Here is a 24,583-nt window from a genome sequence, read left to right as displayed (position 1 = left end):
TTTCCTAAAAGTGAGGCATATTGCTTTGAGCCTAGAGTATTAGTGTCTACCTCTGCCTCTGTATTAACCTGTTGTCATAAGATCCTGCCTTTCTTATTAATCCTTATTAGTGTCATTATTGTTAGTGATTTGGTAGTTACTTGGTGTCTTTTCATTCCCTTTATTTATTTGTTTGTTTAGTGTGAAAAACACTTTAGTTTTCCTCACCATATTAAAAAATGTCCCTACTAAAACTTAGAGGAAAAAAGATTTCTTGTCTTGGTTTTATATATACACAGTACTTTATATACTGTGAATTTAGGACTTGTTTCGAGCGTGTATGTTACTTTTGACTTATTTTGTATTTTAATCAAGTAAAGATATAAATTTACCTTTGTTAGAAAATATGCTGTAAATTATATTTTAAGACAGAAAATGTTTCAAAGTCAAATTTTAAATCTGTTGGGTCTTGATATGTAGGATGGTTTTTATCATTTACAAGTTAAGACAAAGGAGTTTTAAATTCTATGAAGTCAACTAAAATTTTATGAGAAAAAAAGGCATAATAACAGCGTGGAAATAAAACTAATTTATATTTATACTAAGTTACTGAGTTCAGTGTTCCTGAGGGTGTTTTTTAAGTCCTAACTGTGATATAATATTTAAAATTAGATTGCTCATTTTAGAGACATGCTTAATGAACAACCCTAAGGAAAAAGTCTTAGTTCATATATAGTAAATACACTGAAACTACTTTGTTCTGTCATCTTGCCTCCACCTTATAGCTTTTCTCATTAACAATGTTAGTTCTATTCATTTAGAGACACTTGACTTTATTTTTGTGAGAATGGCATTGTGAAACACTGGACATACAGCAAAATTTTTGCAAGGCATTTTGGGATGTGTAGTTCTACACTTGATATCAAGATCAGATGGGAACAAGCTAAGTTCTTGCCTTCTTCTAGAGAGGATGCAGGGTAGATAAAAGAGGTAGATGCCAACCCATTTCATGATTCACCTGTGTACTGGACACCTCAGGTAGGTGTACCACTCTGCATGTCCTTGTAGAGATATGGAAGCTTTTGTGATTAATCATAAGCTTTTGTGATTCCTAAAACCCTGCATTTATAGGACATAACCTGATTTCATTGTGAAAGAGTGCTCAGTAGTCCAGAATTCTTTTTTTTTTTTTTTTTGCCTTGAGAACACTAAGTAAGAATGGAAGAAAGAAGTTTTAAAGGATTCCACAGCATCTCTCATGAAATTGCCCTCTTGTCAGTTTGGAGGGAGTGGGAGGTACTTTATCTTAGGTAGGAACCAATAGTCAAAAGTAACAAGAGAAATAAGTCATTTGTTAAGCTCCTCACAGAGAAAATCCTGTCTCTTCAAACAGAAATTCAGAGGCTAAATTTCTGCCTCCTACCCTCTCTTATTTTCTTCTTATAGCAAACTATTTCTGAATCAGTTTACTATAGTTAATACTGTAGTGTTAAAAAGTGACGAGATTGTGTTGTGTAATGAACTTGGAACCAGAAACCCTGGTTTTAAGCCTTTCCTCTTACTGTGCTTTCTCCCTTCACCTTAACTAACCTAACTTAAGGTAATTACTTAGTTTCTTCAAACCTCTTTTTCATCCTCTATTCAATTATAATAGTAATTATAGTTACACTGTCCCTCAAGAATATTTGAGGAAAATATTTTATAAAACATTGTATAAATGAGTATGCTTAGTACCGTACTAGACTAAGAACATAAAAACTATAAGACATGATCCCTTTCTACATCTGGTAGGATGTACATCTTTCATATTGTATTTCTACCCATAATGCTGTGCACATAGTATTTATTCAATAGATGGGTTGATTTATTGACTAGCTAAGACATGACCAGAAAGTATCAAAGATAATGTACTCTAAGATGTTCATCATGTGCTGCATAATATAGATCATAGGTACAAAAGAAACTTGAAAAGAAGAAAGCTCAAGAAGAACTAGATTTATTAATTAAATCTTTATGGAGAAGATGAAATGTGAGTTGCATAAGATGGCTAAGAAGGAAAAGGGAAGGGGAAAGAAGATGGTATTCATGGAAGATAGCACGACCTCATTAGAGTTCAAAATCACTGATCTCTACTTCCATTAAAAATGGTTTCTAGTTTTAGTGGTGGAAGTTTGATGACCGTCTTCTGTCCTTACACACTAGTTTAGAAATAGTGTTATCTAGGGGTGGCATTGACTTTTTATTTTCTCAATATCCCTTGAAAAATCTCAAGGCATTTCAAAAAATGAAGCAAAACTGCCAAAATCCCTGAATAGTAATAATAATAATAAATTTAAAGTGCCAAATTTAATAAGCAAAATAAAGAATTGCTCTAAGAAGGGGAAATGGGCATTAAAAGAAGCAGGAACAAAAATACCAGAAGATGAAAATGTACCCTCAGTAGTAGCTTCAGAAACAAAGCAATAAATTCCTTAGGAATGTATTGGGAGTATGGAGAAATAGCAGAAATGACTAAGAGTGTTATTTTTAGTTGTTTTTTTTAACTTGTGTTTTATTTTTATATTCCTCAAAAAACTATGATCTTTCAGAATAAGATTTTTTTTTCAAGTTAGTTATATTTTTCTGCTTTATAAGTTTATGATTTAATTAGTTATTATCTCCTGCTCTGGTGGCTATGATGAACATAAAATGGAGTCAGATTTTCTTCCCTACGGTCATATGCCAAAGGAAAAATTTCCTGGTAATCTTGGTTTTTGAAAGGAATAAGAGATAAAAAGGTAGTTACTTATTTTCATGAATTTTTGTTTCATTTGTCTGCCTTGTTCACTCTAGTTATCTTGCTAATGGCAAGGTATGGTCTAGCCAGACCATTTCTTTTTCCTTGACCCCTTGATCATTTGTCTTTCCTTTAAATTCCATAAGGAAATGGGGAGGCAAATTAGGGCAGGACCCACATGTTCAAAGTATTAATATTTTGGCTTAAAGAATTGAGTCTTCTAATCAGTCAGTGTTAAGCATCAACTTTGTTAAATTCTAGGGATATGGAAAAAAGTCAAAAGATAGTTTTTTGCCTTTAAGGAGCTCACAGTCTCAAAGGAGATAAAACTATGCACAGGCAACTGAGGGAAGGCACTAGGACAAAGAGGGATTCAGAAAGGCTTTTTGTCAGAGGTGGATTTGATTTAATGGAGAGCAGCCAGAAAAAGTGTCAGTAGTCAGAAGATGTAGTACTTTGTGCAAGGAATAGCAAGTAGATCAGTGTCACTGGATCACATGAGGTTGACTCATATAAGAAGATTGGAAAGGTGGGAAAAGACCGTTATGAAGGACTTTTGAATACCAAGCAGAGGATGTTATATTTGAACTTGGGAGAGAAATTAATCAACAAAACAAGGAGAAAATATTTATGGAGTGTCAACTAGATGCCAAAAATGTAAAAAAAAAATTTTTTTAAAAAGAATTTAAAGGTGCCTCTTGATTGAAAACTTAAGGATTCTTTATATAATTGTTAACATTTTCTTCCAGCATTTAACTTTCAATCTACCCTGAAGAGCTTGGGAAAAAAACAGAAAGAAAGCTCCCCTCTCCCCAATAACAACACTAGGAGTCAGTGGTGTTTAAAAACCCTAAAGGAATAAGTTTTATTAAATCTCATAAGTGGAGCATGTAATAATAGGTTTTGTTAAATGTTAGAAACAGGATACATAAAAATCATTGTCAACAACTATAACTAAATAAGGTACTTTAATTTGCTGAATCCAAAAGAAAAAGTTAATGGATCATTCATGGCAGTCTTATATTAAAGATTCCAATCATGACTGGGAGAAGAAACTTCTTAATTTTTGTTTTTATTGATTTCCTTTACCAGCAGTCTAACACCCAGCTTCTTAAATTGTGGTTCGCGACCCCATATAGGGTCCCATAACTAAATATGGAAGTGTCATAAAATTAGGATTTATTATCAGTAAATGTATGATTTGTTTACCTATTTTATATATCTGGGATCACATAAAAATTTCTCAGACAAAAAGTTTCCAAGTAGAAAAAGTTTAGGAAGTCCTGTTGATATTGCTTGTTAACCAAGTCTTTTAAAGTAAACCCACTTTTTTTTGTCATGACATATAAAGTGTTTAGCACAATCTTAATTTGTGTTGCTGATGTGTATTAAGCATTAGGTAATGCTACTGCCTAGAAATCAGTTGGTGTTGAGGCCTAGGAATAGTTTCTAAATCTTTGTAGTATTTCTGAATGAAAAAAAAAAGGATAAAAATTGGTGGAATGGTCCCTCAGGGTAAATTACATTTGCCATAACTACCATGATCTGGTAAAAAGAAGATATAACCAATCTCTGTCACAGTTCTTAAATAAACAAAAGAGATTTGAACTAACCATTTGTTCTTTTGGAAAATTAATCTTTGTTGTCACCTTTGGAATTTCTTTCAAAATAACTTGGTCGATAACCTGGCCATAGGACTATTATAATAGATAAGTTATTGTAAATCAATACTATCATCTTTATAACCATGAATATGATTCAAGAAGGAAACCATCCAACTTAAAACAACCACTTCTTATAAGGTATTGATACCTATGTTGATTTTTTTTAAGTGAAGTACTCAACAGCATACATGCACATTATATATGATATACGTTACATATAGTTCATTATAACCTTTATATGATAATATATTATAATACATATTTGCAATATATAATACCTACTATATGCCAGTCACCAGACTAAATATCAGGGATACACCAATTAAAAAAAAAAAAACTCTCTACTTTTATGTAGCTTATAATATATTGAGGCCAAACAAAGCAAGACCTTGTGACCAGAAAAAAGGAATTCATATAGTGCTGTGCTACATTTTCACAACCTAACCATCACTGATAATTAGAAATGAGCACTTTAGATTTAAGAAGGAAAGTATTTCATATTGTGCTCTTCCCTCCATCTCAACTGATTTCATTGGTGTGGGAACTTCCTCTATGTATGCCGTCCTTCTCTGTAACTTGTAGCCATAGTGAGTTGCCTAGAGCTGCAAGAAATTAAATGGCTTCTTGAAGTCATGTAGCCACTGTGTGTTAGAGGTGAGGCTGGAATCTAATCTAGATCTTCCAGTCTCCCTATCTCAAACGATAAAAAAATAAAATTGACTGAAATTACTTTCCTAGGATTATCGATTTAGAGTCAGAAGGGATTGTAGACATCATTTATTCTAATACTTCATTTTACAGTTGAGAAAACAGGTCCAGAGAGATTGATTGTATCTTATCCATGATCATATAGGTCATAAATGGCAGTGTGTCAGGATTTTAACCCAAGTACTCTGGTTCCAAATCTAGACCATAAAGATATCTTCTTTTGGGGCGGCAAGTGTAGAAGATGTTATTTAGTGCACGAGAGATTTTTATCTTTCTCATGATACTGTAACTATTTTCTGTATCCAGATCCCTTTTGAACTTTACCCTATTCATTTAAGGGTACTTGATTTAAACCCTCCCCAGATGTATTTTTTAATTAAAAAATCGATAATAATTGAAAATATAAATTAGTTTCAGTCAAGTTCCCTTTATTCTTCTGGCTTAACACAACTGGAAAAGGTTATTTTCTATTCACAGATGTTAAAAGACAGTTCTGTGCAAGGCAAAGTAGATTGCTTTGGAATCATTGGTGGGCAGGACCTCCTACAGGTCTGTGAATGATTGAAAGCGCCAACTCCTTCTAAAAGTTCTCTCCTTAGGGCCTGCCCACTATTTCCAGGTTGGTTTGATATTTTTGGAAAAAAAAGAAAAAAATTCTTGGTAATATTATACTTTTTTCCTCATTCTTTCTGTTTTCCCTTTATTCGGTTTGATTGTGATTGTGGATGAACACCATTTTGAGGAATTAATTATCTGATTTAAAGTTTAATAAATTCATCTTTAGCTTAGGAATTTTACTAGATTTAAACTAGAATTAAACTAGAATTCCTTGTTCATTTCTTTATTGAGTGGGCAGAACTCTTAGGCATTTGAGTCCTGTTCCCTGTTCTGCCAGTCGTTTAATTGGGTGACTTGGCTATTGAATCTCTTGTCTTCTTTTCCATAATAACTGAGTGGGAGTAGTAATACATAACAATCACATTGTAATGTTTTTAATTTTTTAAATATTAAAAAATATAGCCAATATTTGCTTATCTATGATCATAGGAGTTAGAAAGTAACCTTTACACTAAGCAATCATTTATGACTATTAGTTTCCATTTTTTATTCAATCATTTCTAGTTGCTGGAACTCAAAAATTTGTTAATACTAACCCTTGTGAACCTTCATTGAAGTTGTTAACAACTGCAACATTTGACTGATTTCAGGTTTTAATACCTTTGCTTCATGTACTGCCTTGCAGATACTGATGAGAAGTGAAAGGTCAGGAAAGAAGAGGAAAAAAAAAAAGAAACTTGGTTAGATTGTCTGGAAAACTAATGAAATGTCACCTGTGAAGATGGTTCATTGTGGATGCTTAAGTATATATTCTGTGAAGGTTTCAAGTGGGACTATCCCCCATAAGGAAGATGGGGGAAAAAATTAAGGAAATACTGAAGCAATATTTGAGGCAGTGCTGTGTGGCCACTGACATTTGGGGACCAGCTACAGCAAAATCTTCTCTTGCCATTTGATGGAGAAGTAACATTTTTATTTATTTTAAATGAGTTCAGCAACACAATTGTATTGAGTATAGACTGTGTCCAAAGCAACAAAGAGTGCCAAGGGACCAAGAAGAAAACCAGATTAAAAATTCATATTTAGAAAGATCTATTTTATAATCCTTTAACTTAGGATCACATTAAAATTTTCTAAGCAGATAATGCAGAATGCCAAAAATCTTTCTCTAGCACACAAAACCACAATTTAAGAAGCTAGGGTGTATTTCATCTTAGAAAGATTTCATTAGCTTGCTGCTGTTGTGATTGTAGTGGTGATTTTGTGTATGTTTTTAAGTTATTCTGTAAAATACATTAGTTCACTTGTACATTGAAAAAAGTAAGAACTTGCTAATAATGAACAGATGTGTGGTTGCAGGCAAATCAAGCTTCTGATCAAGCAAGTGTCTAATACTGTAATTTCCATTGCACTCTAAAAGAAATAAAGGGCAGGGAGCATCAAACCATTTTTTTTCCCTCCGTTTTTTCAAGTGCCAACATCATACACTCTTCTAGGAAAGTGGAAGAAATTAGACATGAAATTAGCCAATTAGACCTGGATGTACTTTAGGATACTACATTGCAGAAAAAGGAGGGGCCGATGACGATGATATTTATTAGAGTCTTAACTGAAGTTTATAAATTACATATGTACTGACTTTCTCCTGAATAGTACCTTCCAAATTTCTGGAAGAAAATTATGACAGTACCATATCCCTATATGTCCTAAGAACTTCTTCATATGCAGCTTGTTAAGAAAACTTTATTTTGAAGTTATATTATAGTGTGTATTGCTAAACACTAACTTTAGAAAGTCTAGTTTACCTAAGAGTCATTCCCCAATAGATAAATAGTCAAAAGATATGAATAGGCAGTTGTCTAAAGAATCTAATGATAATCATATAAAAGTGTTCTAAATAACTAATAATTCTAAATAATTTTGATTTTGGTTTTTCAGTGAAAATCAAAAAGATGCAGAGTGAATTGAACAGAACTAAGAAAACAATTTATAGAATGATAACCTTATAAGTGGAAAAAATATCTTTGAAAGTTCAACTTTAGACTGCTAATTAACACAATGATAATTCACAAGTCCAAAAGAATAAAGGTGATAAACACACAGAAATAGAATAGTGATTTATTGAATACATGCCAAGAAATGATTAGTAAGAGAATTTGCCTTGCTGGACTACTAAGCTATGTATTAAGGGTTTTATTTTTCCTTAATGGGTGGAGGGAGGAAGGTAATGAGGTACAGGTTTAGCTTTTACATTTCTAAATTGAAAAAATAAAAATTAAGTCTAGTCTACCAGCATTATACTATTCATTCTATATAGAGTTCCTCTCTTGCTCTTAACTGTCTGTGTTTAGTGTTTCCAAATTAGCCGGTAGAATGATCCTTATGTAAGCAGTAGAATGATCAAATCCAGGACATTGGTTGCATTAGATGTGTTGACTAAAGGAGAACAATAATCAACCTCAGAATTGACAAAAGGCTTTCTTCAGGAATTAATATAGGCAAGTGAAATAGTTCTTTTTCTCTGCCTAATGGTTGTACAGTCTAATCTTAGTCAATTTCTAGATTTGGGGTCTGTTTACTCTATTTCTCAATTTTCCTACATTCTGATGCTTCTCATCCTCCTATTCTCATTATTTTAAGTTCCTTATATCAAAAATTTATAAGAAGACAGCTGGGAGTAGTAAGTTGGGACCCCTTGATTTTTGGAGAGTAGCATGCTTGCCTCCTTATACAAGTCCTCTTATGACACAATTTATTTCCAACCAAAAGATATTTTTTTTTAGTATTTCACTGTAATGATTATTAACTAAATATCTGTGAAAAATGATGTATGAAAATGTCAACAATTTCATAAAGATGATTACCCTGGGAAAGGGAGAGTACCACCATCATTTTCTGACCACTACTCAGCATTGTCAAAATTGTTTACTATTAAATATCTGCCAGCTTACAGAGGTATGTTAGACTGTGTTCATTAGTTCAAACTGTTTGTCATTCCACTGACATGGGTTACTATATTGACACAGATACTACAACTATTACGTGGCTCTTTCAAAAATTGACTGTCCCCCAAATAATCATCAGGTGCTCAGCCTTTGGATCCTCATCTTCTACCATCAGCTAAGCTAGGTGATGCTCGCACAATAATCAGACTCATACTCAAAGCTTTTTATTTCCAGTTGATAGAATTGCATTATAATGCCTTAGTCTTCAAGAGCCTTTTGGTCAACTCTGTGTTGTAATGAGTCATGGAAACAACTTGAGTAGATGTAGCACTGTTTAAAAATAATTAAGTAACTACAATTATAGCCTTCTAAGATCTTATAGGATATATGGTACTTGAATAGTCAAAGTAGATGAACTCACAGATAATACGTGCAGTATTTACTTCACAGTCTCATTGTTAGGAGCAAATGTGAATAATGCTTGTGGTCTTTGTAGGTAGACACAGCCAATGTTGGTGGGTTATTGTTTTTTTTTTTTTTTTTCCCTTGGTTTGATTTGGAGTTTTTTTTTTTCCAAAAAGTTCAGGAGGTTTTTTCAGAGGTTCCCTTCCTCCCTCCCTGCTCTGGGACAGAGAGAATTAATAGTGTTGCCAAAGAAAAAGAAGAAAAGAGAGTCATCAAAATTTTTAAAAAGGAAATGCACAGAAGTGACTAGAAGGAAGGCTAGAAAGAAACAAACAGCAAAGAAAGTTACATATTGAATGTATTATTTGATGCAGCTTGGTTGTATAGTGAAGAGTTTTGAACTCAGGTCTCAGGAAGATCTGGGTCAAATTTGGCCTCAGATACTGACTAACTATGTGATCTTGGAGAAGACATTTAACCTATCTTTGCCACAATTTTCTCAGCTATAAAAATAGCACTTACATCTCAGGGTTGTTGTGATAATAAAGAGTTTATCATAAAACTCTCATCATAGTGCCTGAACAAATTAATCCCTCATTGTCCATGTGCAAAGATGTATATCTTGTTCTTCATTTTGAGTCCCTCATTTCTCTGTCAGGAAGAATTTAGTATGCTTTTATTATGGTTCCTTTGGAATCATAACATTGTGTGGGTCAGTGTTCTAAAGTCTTTTAAAGTTTTTTTTAAATAATATTATCTAATTTACTATATACTTTAAGGGAAGCTGTTTAGAAATTAGAATAGAAATTTAATTTTATGTTATTCTACTTTTCTACTTTGTATATGAAAATATACATTTTTGGTTTTTGTTGAGGCCAAAATAAAAGAAAGGGGGAAAAAAAGAATAATGTCTCTAAAATATTTTGCAAATTTTATAGTACTATATAAATCTCAGTGTTTTTATTAACAATAATAATGATAATAATGATTGTATATAGGAAAAAGTACAAATACATTTAATGATAAAAATATTTTGGTTCATATATGTCAGGGGTCTTCAAACTTTTTAAATAGGGAGCCAGTTCACTGTCCCTCAGACTGTTGGAGGGCTGGACTATAGTAAAAACAAAAACTATGAACAAATTCCTATGCATGCTGCATATATCTTATTTTGAAGTGAAGAAACAAAATGGGAACAAATACAATATTTAAAATGAAGTAAAGTTAAATCAACAAACTTAGCAATATTTCAATGGGAACTATGGGTCTGCTTTTGGCTAATGAGATGATCAATGTCTGGGTCCATATTTGTCACTGCTAGTCGTAATGAGTGATGCAAGTGTGCATCCGTTAGTCTTGATCTGGTTGGAGATTTCAAATGTTTCATTCTAGAAAAAGTCTATTCACAGACATAAGTGCTGCCAAAGATGGTTGCCATTTTGAGTGCATGGTTTCTGAGAGGAGGATATGTGTCAGAGGGGAGAGATGCATAGAAATTATGAAGGCTGCTTGACTTGAATGCGTCTGTCAGAGAGTCACAATTCTGCAGTTCAGCCAGTTCCATTTGGTAAATTGTATCCACATTTTCAATGTCAATAGAAAATGGGTTATGGAAAAGCTGTATGTCCTGTTCATGGAGATGAAGCTCTTTAAAACTAAATTGGAACCCCTTTTGCATTTTTTCCAGTGAAACCACACATGTTTTGTTTGGGAATGCAATCAGTGGTTTTTCCGATAACAGATTTTGAGTTGTGGGGATATGGCAGAAGTTTTCCTCCTTCACTTGTTTGATGAGGAGGCCTAATTTTACTTCAAATGCTTTGACATGTGATTGCATATCTCAGATGAGCTTCCCCTTTCCTTGAAGTTGCATATTGAAATTGTTGAGTAGCTCTGTTACATCTGTCAGAAAGGCAAGGTGAATGGAAATGGTTCCATTCTGCATCATTGAGCTCTGGTATTTCTTTGTTTTTTGAAAGCAGAAAAGTTTTAATCTGTGGAAGTAAGTCATAGAAACATTTCAAAACTCTCCCTCAACTCAGCCAATGGACTTATGTGCGATATAGAACATCTTCATACTCAACATTTAGCTCAGACAGAAATTCCTGAAATTGCCTGTAATTTAGTACATTAGCTCTAATGAAGTTAACACAAGATACCACAATTTTCATAATAGTCCCACTTCAGTGATTTACTACACAGCTCTTGTTGGTGAATGAGGCAGTGTATGGCTGTTGGGTGAGAATGGTTATGTTTGTTCATCTGTTGGTTAATGAAAGCAATTACTCCTTTCTTAGACCCTACCATGCTAGGAGCACCATCAACTGTCACGCTGGCTAGTTTAGCCCAGTCCAGCTCCAACCATTCATAGTTTGGCAAACCTTTTCATAGATATCCTCTCCTGGAGTTGTTCCTTTGATGCTTTGCAGTGCGGCAAGCTCTTCTATGACTTCAAAATAATCATTCATCCCACGAATAAAAATTGGAAGTTGTGCAGAGTCACAAACATCATTGCTTTTGTTGAATGCCAAGGAAAAATATGAAATTTTTTTATGGAGTTTTGCAAATGCTGATGCAGATTGTCTCCCATTTCTTCAATCCTCCGTGTAATCGTAAGTCCTGAAAGATTCACTGTACTAAATAAATCGGCCTTCTCTGGACACATCTCTTTGGCAACAGAAAGAAGGCATTCTTTAACAAATTCTTCCTCCACGAATGGTCTGCCAGTGCATGCTATTATCTTGGCAACTTGAAAACTTGCTGTTAGTGATGAAGTATTTAGCTGCTTCTGCTTCACAAAAGTATTTTGCTGAGCTGTCAAATGTATTTTTCAGTTTTAATATTTTATCTTTTATCACTTTTCCAACCAAACAATCATGTTAACTTTATGTTGAGTTTCATAGTATTGGCGCAAATTATATTCTTTGAACATATATATATATATATATATGAGTTTATATTGCTCTCATCCCCACTTTTACAGTTTCTCTCTTCCCCTACACACACACACATTCCTCCTCTGCACAAGTGATGTGGATGATTATTATGATATTCTGGAGGAATGCCCTAGCATAGTTATCCTAGAGTAATTATCCTAGTATTCCAAGTATTCCTGATAACTGAAATTTTAACTTGGTCATAATTAGGTACAATGGGGGCCAGCACTCTTGAAACAGCTCAGCTATTAGGATTTTTCCAGGGAATCATACAGTATGCAAGAAAAAATTAATACAATCAATAAATCTGGCATATTCTAGATATGGATATATTAGATACTCTATCCTAAGTAGATACAGTATTGAAATCTGGCTATTGTAGTGGTGGAGAATAAATTCAGTTTGGTAACTTTGATCTGAACTTTTACTACTAAGATTCTAATACCAGTTAGACTCTAGGATCACTGATTTATATTATTAGTAGCTATTGACACTAAATGTAGCATCTTATTCAGCCAAGGTACAGGGTTTCCAACAGCTTCATTTGTTATTAGTTTGCACTTTGGTATTGGCATATTGAACCAGGCCTGTAAACCATGGCCACAGTGACTAATGTGAATTAATGAATGAGTATTTACATTTACTATGTGCAAATTTAAAAAAACAAAAAACAACTAGGTAGCAAACTTGGGTGACTAGAATTATGATCAGAAGGTTTTTCAAGGGGGAAGTATTTGGGGTAGAAGGAAAATAAGTTCTATTTTAGATGTGTTTAGTGGAAATTTCTTATAGGACATCTATTTTGTAATGTCCATTAGGCCATTGGTAGTGTGAAACAGTAACTCCAGTGAGATACTAGCTTTGGATATACAAATCTGGAATCATCTGCATGGAGAAGATCGAGGAACCTATGGGAGCCAAGTGACCAAGTGAAAAGAGAATAGGGCCCAGGTCAGAGCCTTGAGGGATACTGCCGTGAGTGGGTGTGGCATGAATAGACATCGCATGGAAGCTACTGAGAAGGGAATGTTCAGAGGTGGAAGAAGAGAACCAAAAGAAAGCAGAATTGTAAAATTCCAGAGAGGAGAGAGATTCAGGAAAAGAAACTAATGACCTTGTCAGTGCTATAGGATGGTAAAGAAGAATGAGGACTGAGAAGAGACCATTAGTAACTGGAAAGAGAGTGGTTTCTGTAAAATACTGCCAGAAGCCAGTTTATAGAAGATTTGAAGTTTCTTATAAAGAGAGTAAGAAGAGAAAGTGGAGGTACCTGCTGTAGATTGCAGAGTATGTAGTTGTAGTTTTCAGGGGAGGAGAAAAATCATACTATAACTGGTGGGTATGGTAAGGTTTTCTAAGAATGGTTTGAGATTTAGGCATGTTCATAGACAGCAAAAACTATAGATAGGGAGAGATCTCAGATTAGAGGGAGAATGGGGATAAAAATGGGGGCAATTTGTTGGAGATGAAAGGGTGTGGACATTTTTGAAAAGCTTAGCCTTTACAAACACAAAGTCTGCTTTGTGTGGTGCTAAGGGCTATCATACCAAAAGGATAGAAGATGAAGTGGAAAAGGAGGGGTTTCATAAAATGGCATCAGCTTTGTTTTTGAGGTGTGTGTGTGTGTGTGTGTGTGTGTGTGTGTGTGTGTGTGTGTGTGTTGGGGTTTTGTTTCTTTGTTTTTTTTTTTTGTTTGTTTGTTTGCTTGTTTTTGAGGGACATGAACTATCAGGTGAGATCCTCAGGAAAAAAGGTAGAGATATATTTGAAAAAAGAAAGTACAGTTATCCCTTCCAAATCGTGACTTTTCCTATCATGGTTTTGAGACATTGTGGGTCAGCATTAGGGAATTTGGGGAGAATTTTGTGGAAGCTGCAAATGACATTTATGGACCAGCAGATGACACAAAATCTATGACCAAATACATAAGCCAGATTTTATAGTAAGGTACTGTGAAAACCTAATAAAAGAAAAGGAAAAAATTCAGACTTTTTCCTCTGGCAGAATATTTGACATGGATTTTTGAGATTACAGGGGCACCATACTCCTAATCCCCCATGATGTGGAAGGGATAAGTATTTGTGAAATAGCTGCAGTGATAAGGAAATATAGAACTCATTAAGAAAGAATAGAAAGATTGCCTTGCTATTGTGGGGGCCCAGTTGAGATTAGCTAGCATTATAATAGTGTACTGAAGCTACAGCTCTGTGACTTTCAGGGTTGGGGTTTATCAAATCTTGATCAATCATAGGACCTGAATTTCAAGGATATAGAATGGATTTTAGTTAAAGTGATTTAATTAAAGTCAACTGTTATAAAGTGAAGAAAGTGCAACCACAGAAGGGATAAAGAATAAGCTTTAAAAAAGAGAGGCCAAGGGAAAGATAGAAAAAAAAAAAAGATTATGATCATTTTTGAACATGAAAGAACATTTGTTGTGGATATAAAATCAAGAATATGACTATTCTTATGTCCAATTTATGTCATAAAGTCATAGGTGTAGATCTTGATGGAACCTCAGAAATCATTGAGCCACAACATTTGTTATATTACAGGGGAGAATGTTAAGAAGTTATTTGACTTTCCCAGAATCACACAAATTGTGTTAGAGGGGGAATTTAAACCCACATCTTCCTGATTCCAGCATGCTCTCTACCACCGCATCTTGCTTCACCTGGGGAGAGTGGAATATGAGGTAATGAAATTTTAGAGTATTAAGACTGGGAAATTAAGGGATTGAAGAGATATCACAGTTTTTAAAATCACCTAAAATAAGTAAAAGAGAAGACTCAGCTGGGTCTTGAATTCACATAGGAAGCAAAAAGAATGCTTTGGGGAATCTATAGCTAATAACTGCCAACCATTATCTAAATTGGGTGATTCATTTGAATTAAACGAACTTTGAAATAAGAGAGGTCACTGAGTAATAGTAGTAGAGGGAGAGTCTGGTGGTAACAGTGAAGAGCAAGAGATATTCCAACTTCCCCACAGTGACATGGAAGGAATGGGCAACAAAATGAAAAGGACGACCAATAAGAAGGATATCAGAAAGGAGCCAGGTCAGTCAGTATTGTATCCAAAAAAACGAAACTTCCTTAGTCCTAACTATTCTCTGAGTAATTCTACCATCTGTTATATGGATTTTAACCTATCAAACTGTACTTGAGTTTCTTTGAGTAGGTTTTAGGCTAAGAATATTGTCCAGGTTTGGGTGGGAAATTTTTGATGAAACATTTTGAAGACAGACTATAGCCAAAAGAAAAGTGACCCCCCATTCAGAACTGTGTTTTTAAGAGGATCAGAATATTCTTGGTTGTTTTGATATAAGAATGGAAGAGTCACTAGAAATGATAGCTGTCTTTAAGGGTTGTCATGTGAAAGAGGAATTTGATTTATATTTTTTAGTAACAAAAGACAAAATTAGCATCAGTAGATAGAAATGATAAGAGGGCAAATTTCAGTTCAGTGCAAGGAAATCCATCTAAATAGAGTGAAAGGCAGTGTGGTATAGAACATTGAAAGATGATCTCAGAGTCAGGAACTCCTTAGTTCAAATCTGGCCTCTTACCCATGCTGGTTGTGGATGGCTTCTTAGCCTCTCAGTGCCCCAGGCAGCTCTCTTAAGAATGTAAGTTGCAGAACTGTTGGTGATCTGAATTAGAAAATAGACTTTCTCACCAGATGAAATCATGGGTCCAGATTCTCCTGCCACCTCACACACCCCATCTCTATCCCCTCAAAAACTGAACGGGCTGCCCAGAAAGGTGGCGAGTGAATACCAAGAAAGATTGGAATGAATGTACTTTATGTGTGAGAAAGTGAAGTCTAGCTATAGTGCTCTTAGTTTATGGGGTTCTTATCATGAGTAGTTTTCAAACAGAGCTTTCTTGAACATGTTTTAAACATTTATATTTAGACAGAACTGGGACTAGATGACCTGGGAAAAGGGGACCCTACTCGCCAATGATTATTAAGTATCTCTTATGTACCTATGCTAATAAGCTTTAGGGGTACAAAGAGAGACTAAAGACTCTGCATACCCTTTAAGACCTTGAAATCTGATGGTGGTAGGGCGAGGGAGACAACATCCAAATAACTTTATGCCATCGAGGTATATGCAGGATAAATTGGAAATAATTAGCAAAGACCACCCCAACTCTTGCAGAATAATTAATTTTAGCTGAGATTCAGGATAGAAGATTGAGCCTGGGAGCTGGGTGGGGGTAGAAGGGGCATTGGGAGTTTTAAGAAAGCATGAAAAAGTTTAGAGAGGTTTCCATGGGATAGTGAATCTGTTGAGGATAGTGAGTGTCAGAGGATTGCCTGGCCATACCTGGCCTGGTTGAGATTGCATGACATAAATTTGTAGTGGCTCTAGTCAGCACAGCCTTTTCATTTTTCCCTAGTGTTGTTCAGACTCAAATGAGTAGCAGCAAATGCTGTGCATATTGAGAAAAATCCAAGGCTGATCCTTAGCAGAGCCAAATCAGGAGTGGAGTAAAGGGGGCAAGGAAGAGTATGTCAAGTTGAACTTGTTCAACAACAGGTCAGAATAAGGAAAGTAGGAGAGTGTAGCGAGGCCCTAATGGTGGGCCTTAGGAAAGAACCAAGAGAGTGGAGAGATTAAAAAGCATAACGGGCATGAAGAACAAGATTGGAGGTGCAGGACATCCAGAAAGCTGGAATGATAGCAAACTGACTAGGTAAAAAAAAAATTCATAGAGTTCATTTTGTGAACATAAAAGTGGGGCATTTGCGGGTGATGGCAAGACCAAGGGAATGAACCTCTCTGCAGCTGAGGTGTGATAGATAGGTGAGGTAGATAGGTAGATAGGCATGCATAAGTTACAGATCTGAGATGTTAGGATTTTTGAGCTAATGTGCATATATTGAAGTTCCTTAATATGAAAGCAGGAGTTGAGAAGAGAAAGATTAAGTTGAGAATTGGACTCCTTTTGGAAAGAAGAGGCTTGTGTCTGAAAGGTCAGTAGACAATAGTTCCTGAAATTTTGACTCAGGAATCAATATAATTTCAGTGTACATCAGAGGAAAAAGATTACTGAGTTATTGTAGTAGAGGGTAAGCTTGGAAATGGCAATGGGGAACTGGGCCAGTGAGTTTTCGGTTGATACAAATCTGTAGTTCTGATTCTAATTCTGGAAGAACCTAAGTCCCAGGTCTGAAACAAGTACTTAGTAACCTAGATAATTCAATTAACATTCATGAGCCTCTCTTGTAACCTGACCTTCTTGATTGCCTCATTATACTATGGTAAGAATTGGATAGGAGAATAGGTATGAAATTGGAATATGTGTGTTATAGCAGTGTATCAGTGAAAAAAATGATCTCTTGTCATATTTATATAGGTCTTGACTTGATGATAGTGTGGTGGCAAAAAAATACAATGCTGACTAAATCCATCAAATATAGGCTTGTTAGCTTCCTCTAGGGTAGAATATGAAATAGAATATCATGTCATAGAACATTCCTGAGCAACCAGGGCAAATTTAGATTAGAATGGTTTAGTTTTCACCATTAATGTTATTTCTAGTAGTCTTACCTATTTATTTTCATAACTACTGATATCTCTCATCATAGACTCTTAGTGACAGGTTATTAAGATGTCCGAAAATAGACAAAGCTTTCTAAATGTCATCGTTTGCCTTTTCATTAAATGGGGGTGATGGAGGGGAGGAGAAAGAGAGCTATCCTCATTTCATCAAGATGGATGTATTTGTGCAAGCATGCCAAAGATGAGAGATTGGGATATCCCTTGCATATGAGTTAAATGAAGGCTGATTGCTAACATTATTTACTGATATGTGTGTAAATGTTATCTATCAGGTCCCATGCATCTAATGTGCAAAGTGCTATGATAGTTGGTACTGAGATAGTTTAAAATTCCTGGTATTCTCTTTTTCAGAAAATAAAAGTAAACTTTTTACATCATTAATCTTTTGTCTTTTCACTTTCTGATATAGAAAGTAGCAAGCAAATGCTAGTATAAGCAAATAACTTTTTGTACTTAATTTTTGTGTTTTGAGAATTAAATCAATTTCTTTTTATAAATATGTTTAAGAACTAAAAGAATTCTGTTCATGTTGTTGATATGTTCTTAAAAGCCAAGAGAAGCACCATTTCAGGTTTTTAAGGAGAATAGGATAAAACAGGAAAGAAATAGGATGGGAGATAGGAAATTTGTGACATTAGAGGAATAGTAAATTGAAGAGACAGGCCTATAACAATCCTTAATTCTAGTGAGTCCTTTATGGGCAGCATTTAGATACTTAAACATCTGCAATATTGAGCTCAGCCCCCTATCCTAAGATGGAAATTGCCATGTGCAGAATGACTTGATAGAAAATGGTGCACATCCTATATAATCTTCTAACAGCAAAATGCGACCAGTGGCACTTCCCCGAAAAAAAATAAATTACCCGAAATTTGCAGCACATTCATATTCAATTTCATCACAGCAGATGCTCATTAGTATGTTGTTATTAATTGGTATTCACTTTAGGTTTTGTTTAAAATGAAGATAATAATTAGGTTTTAATTACTGCATCATTGGGGGGGGGGGGAGAAATGCCTCTCAAAACACTGAAATATTTCCTGATGCTAACTCAACAACGTGTGCTACTAAGGACTTTGAAGATACATTTTTCATGAAGGATGCAATTCTAGGACAAGAAATTACTGTAGTGGTTTCTCTCCCCTCCCCCCCCTTTTAAAACATGGTTACTAAGAATTTATACTAAATTGTCTCCTTGATGGACATTTTGAATAAGATGATAATGTGTGCCACCATTCTTTCTAATCAAATTACCAAAAAGACTTCTTGGGAAAGTAACCCTTAGAAGCGGCTGATTAATGAAGTGGTGCCACTGTTTTATATTAGAACTAATTGAAGTAATCCAAATAAGTTATTTCCATAGCATATAGAAATAATCTCTTTTACAAAGAAGTACAGTGGAGTTGGCAAACTAGTATTTTCCTCCCCAATCTTCCTCTTCACTTCTCTTGTTCTGTGTTTGCTAGGGTGGAGGATTGGGGTGGAAGGTAGCAAGATTAAAAGATAAGAAAAAGCATATATATTAAATATAATAAAGGGAAGAAAGAAAAAAGATGTATAAGCTCAACTCAGAGTTGAGTAGCTTGAGTTAATAGATGATATACAGGGAAAGTATTAAATCATTAAACTATTTTTAGAAAATAGAAATAGTTCAGGATTATCTCACATAATTATTAATTATTGTAATGAATTATATAATCCCTGCCCCCCCCCAAATTTTTTTTTCTGTGACTACTTTTAAGGAACTGTAATCCAACTGAGGAACTAAGATTTATTCATACAAAAATATAGCAATGAAAGAAATTTTACAAAATACTACAGACTGTCCCAGAAATCTTAGTGCAGTTTGAAGATTTAATAGCTTCTATGCTAAGACTTTTAAGATGCTGTATATCAAGAGCATTAAATGAGTAGTACAAGATAATCTGTGGTATGAGTCCATAAGAGGAAGAGATTCTTGTGAGTTTGATAGTTTTCTAAGCAAAGTAGTAAAGCATATAGTAACCTTAAAAGGATGAAGAACCTTGAGAACAGGGAAGAGAGAGGGAGAGAAAAGTAGTATGAAGAAGTACTCCTAATATGGGATCAACCTTAGGATGTCAAGGAACAGTGAGCAGTCTTCCTCCCTAAGGGAAATGGAAAATAGGGCCAGATTTTGAAGGTTGTTAAACTAAAGACTTTGGCCTTTATTCTGTGGGTGATAGGGAAACATTAAATTATTTCTTCATTGATGCCCATTTTTCCTTGAGAATATGAAACATTAGAATTAGAACCCTGAATATATATGTTCTTGTCAAGTTAGTCTAGAAAGATGCGTTTTTTTTTTTTTTTTAAACTGGCATTGAATTCATTAAGGAATTGTATTCCTCAACTGTTGGACTCATGTTTTTCTTATTTATGCTAATAATGGCTAAGTAGACTAAAACCCTAAGAATTGCCTTTGTGACCACATTATGACTTTTCAGAACTTTTATTTTTTCCCCCATGGCTCAAAAAATTTAGTTTACATAGTGAAAATATGAGGAAACAACCTAGACACTAGACAAGTGGCAAAGGGAAATTCATTAGGAATTAGAAATTGGCTGTGGATGGCCTATGTTTGGCTGGTTTACTCAATAATTTCATGTAATAAGCATTTTACAATAATAATAAAAACTCACTATGATTTTCAGAACACTTTTTGTACTTTATTTTATGGTTGAGATATCTTTGTCTAAGTAGAAAAATTAATAGTTTTCGGCTACCTAGATTCTCATTCCTGGATCCACTGTCTGGATCATGCTTCTTTTCATGCCTTCACTCAGTATCCCTGCCTAACCCTTTATTTCTTCTTTCTTATCTAAGAATAAAGGTATTAATGGGAAACTGGCTATTTTTTCTTACAATGCAACAGTTCCATGTAATCGTTTATGCAAAAAAAAACAAGATTTTATGGTGTCTATAGTTCCCACAAAAAGGTTAGATATCAAAAACAATGCTAGTTTGAGATTTGACCGTCAAGATTTCCCTTCGACCCAAACTATGTTACATCTGGCACTGATTTTGAAAATATAAAGATAGTACTTCATCAGAACCCCAAGACAGTGACTGAGAAATTAATGAAATTATTTTGGAAATAGGGACTGTACTTTTTATTACATGAAACAGTTATATTGGAAGTAATGAAGTTGCACTGTTTCTAAAAAACATAAGTGGTTCAAAGGGTGTTTTTTTAAGGTGTTTTTTTTTTTTTTCCTTAATAAAAAAGCCAAAATCTTAGTGAAGATTGTCTTCTCATTCTCTTATTCCTGATCTTTTTGCCTCTGGTTATCCCTATGATATTTATTGCTTCTTTAATTTTTGGGAATTAATTCTTATTCCTCTGTTAAAACAGTGAATTAAACAATCTTGAATATAGACCATTCTCATACAATACAGTTACAGTTCAGCCTGTCCTTACTAAGTCACCATCAGCTGTAAAGGGATATATAGAAAGAAGCCTGGGCACCTCAGTGAATGTAATTTTAAAGGCATGAGTAAGAAATTGAACATTTTAACCAAAAGTGAGAGAGAGAGAGAGAGAGAGAGAGAGAGAGAGAGAGAGAGGAGAGAGAGAGAGAGAGAGAGAGAGAGAGGTTAAAATATCATCTTATTTTCTTGAAGTATTTTCCATCCAATCTTGTGCAGTCAAAATGAGCATTTAAGTGGGGGAAAAAAACCTAGCTGAAGATCTCAGAGAAGACTGGAGGGTGTCAGGTTTTCTTGATTAGAAGAATTTATCATCAAAGCCAAAAGAAAAAAGATTGTGAAGATTCCACCCTCCCTCCCCCCCCCAAAAAAAAAGTCCTACACGTGATCACAAATTAATGGTACAAAATCAAGAAAACAAAAGTAGTTGCTGTACTTGTAGTTTATTTCAATTTGAGGTACATTTTTCTCAGTTTCATGTGTTCTTTAAACCCATTTAATTGTATTTGACATTGAAAATCTAATAAGGCCTTTTGTTTTCAACCAGTTTGCTAATTGCAAAATATGGCAGGAAGCAAAAGGGCAAGAGGTGTTGGTATATATTTTTAAAATATATAACTTCTTTTTTTAAATTACTTTTTTCTATTTTCCTTATCCATTTAGGCAGTGACTTTCAATTAGCCTGTCTACTAATATCAGGTCACTAAACTCCATAGCTGATGCTTTATTTCTTCATGTGGGTTGTCACTCGTTTGCTTCAGTTGGCTGGCAAAGGTGGTTGTATATCCATTACTAGCAACACAGCACTTTGCATTTCTGAATTGACAAGCAGCTATATTGACCCAGCGCTTATTATGGGTCAACAGCTGCGTTAACCAGCGGAAGGACTGAGGGGCAATTAAAATGAATTGGCAAAAATATATCTTCCTAATTTACTCCAATTTGTTATTTATGCTAACATTGTATGGCTTCTATGGTGACACTAAACAGAATGGACCCAATAATGGCAATTAACATAAAAATATAATGGCTAATCAAATTGACAGCAACTGTTTCTCATCATCTCGACACACAATACATTATCAAAACAAACTATTATGAAGGAGGTAATTTCAGTGTTCTATTCAACCTGCTGCATGTGTGCAGTCAGGGAGATGTGTACCAGCAATTACTGCTGAATCTAAAAAACTAAACAAATAACTTAATCGCTGTCGTCCTCCTTTTTTTCCCCCCAGGAAGCAGTAATCAGGATTTGCTAAAAATAACTGGTGTATAATAGTATAATGATGATGCATATCGTAGAATAGCTACCAAGAAATAAAATAGGTTTCTAGGTGTCTACTTTTTTTAAAAATAGGTTCAGGTAAAGAAAAAGAGCCTGGTGTTAGGAATACACAGGAAAAGACAATAGCCTTAGCTGATGAAAAGCTCCATGTGGATTTACTTTTAATCTAATATTTATAGCATAATTTTCAATGTCCAGAGAAGTTTAAAATCTGCTGGATTTAGTAACAAGTTTCTCATCAGAGTGGGCAGGAAAGAACACAGCATTATTAGAAAATAGATTTTGGTTACTTCTCTTGCCAGTTCAGATGCCTTATATATTTCCATCATTTTGTCAGGCAACAAGGATTGTTGGGCCACATCAGTTTAAACTAAGTCAACAAAAATTTATTAAACAATTAATATTCTTACTAAGTGTCCAACATGATTGCTAAGTACTATGGTTACAAAGAAAGGTAAAAACAGTCCCTGCCCTCAAGGAACTTACATTCTATTGAGGGTAGTTTGACGTTGTTGCTGCCCAAAGAGATCTCTTTTATAGCTATACAGGTCACAGGTAAAGTTATCTTTTCTATCAAGTTCCTACTAATATATTATATGTACTCTAAATAGTACTGGTACCTAATAGGTACATTAATAGGTACCTAATAGGACATAAAACATGACCATACAGCTTTGTAATTTATCACATTTTGTTTGTGATATAACTTACTGTTATGTTATATTTAAAAGGAATAAACACATGAATCTTATAAATGACTTTTCTCATATACTTAGGAACCACTGTGAAATCTTGTAGCTCAGTGCCCTATGTCATGGGAGTTTACTTCAACTAGCACCCTCTTTCCCCATCCCTCTCCTAAAATAGACATGTTTGTAGGATGTGTTATTTAAGGTGAAGTGCCTTCTAGTGTTTGAAACATAAAGTGCTCCTCACTTATTGTTATTTGAATTCAATAGGTAGTAAATGATTTTTCTTTATATACATGTGTAGATGCCTGTCCCTAAGAGAATACACAGTGGCTTTAGATAATCCCAGGAATTTCTGCAGTCAGTGAATTAATTAATAAATTTCTTCAGAATCATCTTCTTTAATCTTTGCTGAATTAATTAGATTTTCCCATAGTCATTGAACTTGTACTGTAGCTTTTTAAATAGAGAATAGATGACTTTAATATTTAACTTCACATTTCATAATTGCTAAGAAAAGAAAAGATGTGCATTTATGATTGGTAAGAGTGGTAGGCTGTTACTTCTATGTCCTAAAAATTTCACCAATGAAGCACTTCCCATGAAGGGAAACCCATGTTTTTGACATATTATGAAATTATACTAACAGAAACACATGTTAAACAGTTTTTATAAATGGTTTAACTTTCTACTTGCATGGACTGGGCCCCTGTTAGAAAGCATGCCACTTTTCCCAATTAACAGTATAAATTGTCAAGGGTGCATAGGAATTTGCAATTTGATAAAATCAGTTTTTTGACAGCAGGGGTAATCATTCTGCAGCTTCGCAAGTAGCAATCTGTGATCGAAGTGGCAGGATTTACTCTGAATTATGAAAGGTATATATGTTATATAAGGGCAGAAAACCATTACTATGAATCCCCTGGCCCCCTTTCTTAGGGGGTTTAATATAGAAGCTGATATTAGGGAATATACCCTATTAGGCATGATCTTTTTCCCCCCAAATAGTAGTATTCATTTATATTCTGTTCTATTGCAGTATTCCGACAAGTCTCTGTATACCCAGCTGTGCTTTTATCAGCACATGTTTGATATGGACCATGCACTGGAGAAACTTATTACTGATCATGAGAAAGGTACGTTAAAATACTGTAATTACCTTTGAGTTTAAAGTGGAAATTTGCATCATAAAGACCAGACCTACTTTGTCACACTGTTCAAACCAGCATCATACTGCTGTCTCAGAAGCAGGCAGTGAAGGCCTGTATAACACAGGGATCCCCTGTATGAGGAGGCGGCTGCATAGGAATCCCCATCTTTGGCCCCACCACATGTCTCCCATTGATTTCTATTGAACCAAGACTTTGGGGGAGGAAAAGTACAAAAAAGACTTTTAAAAATACTATGTTTTTAAAATGCTATTTTCTGTAATAAAATAAGCATAAGCTATATGCTCATTGGACCTAAGAAAACCAGAAATTATCACAAAGGAATAGACATGGAGTGTATCTGTGCTGTTCACTAAAAGCTTGGGTTGATTTTGAAAGAGAGGGGTGGGTTGCACTTTCAACATTCTGTAAGAATATATATGTACTACATCCTAAGTGATCAAAAAACTG

The 24,583-nt window shown here is 34.6% G+C and overlaps 1 protein-coding gene across 2 annotated transcripts in view; it reads left to right on the top strand.

Moving 5' to 3' along the window:
* The window catches only part of POLA1 (DNA polymerase alpha 1, catalytic subunit), a 343,224-nt gene that overhangs the window by 220,788 nt on the left and 97,853 nt on the right, over positions 1-24,583 (top strand). For both annotated transcript variants that reach the window (XM_051985075.1, XM_051985076.1), the window contains exon 36: positions 24,004-24,100. In XM_051985075.1, coding sequence (XP_051841035.1) covers positions 24,004-24,100 — 97 coding nt within the window. The remainder of the gene's footprint in view (positions 1-24,003; positions 24,101-24,583) is intronic.

Source organism: Antechinus flavipes, chromosome 3 (genome assembly GCF_016432865.1).
Source record: "Antechinus flavipes isolate AdamAnt ecotype Samford, QLD, Australia chromosome 3, AdamAnt_v2, whole genome shotgun sequence".
NCBI classification, from domain to species: domain Eukaryota; kingdom Metazoa; phylum Chordata; class Mammalia; order Dasyuromorphia; family Dasyuridae; genus Antechinus; species Antechinus flavipes.
Note: the sequence above shows the minus strand (reverse complement) of the source record. Positions and strands in the feature narration are given on the sequence as shown.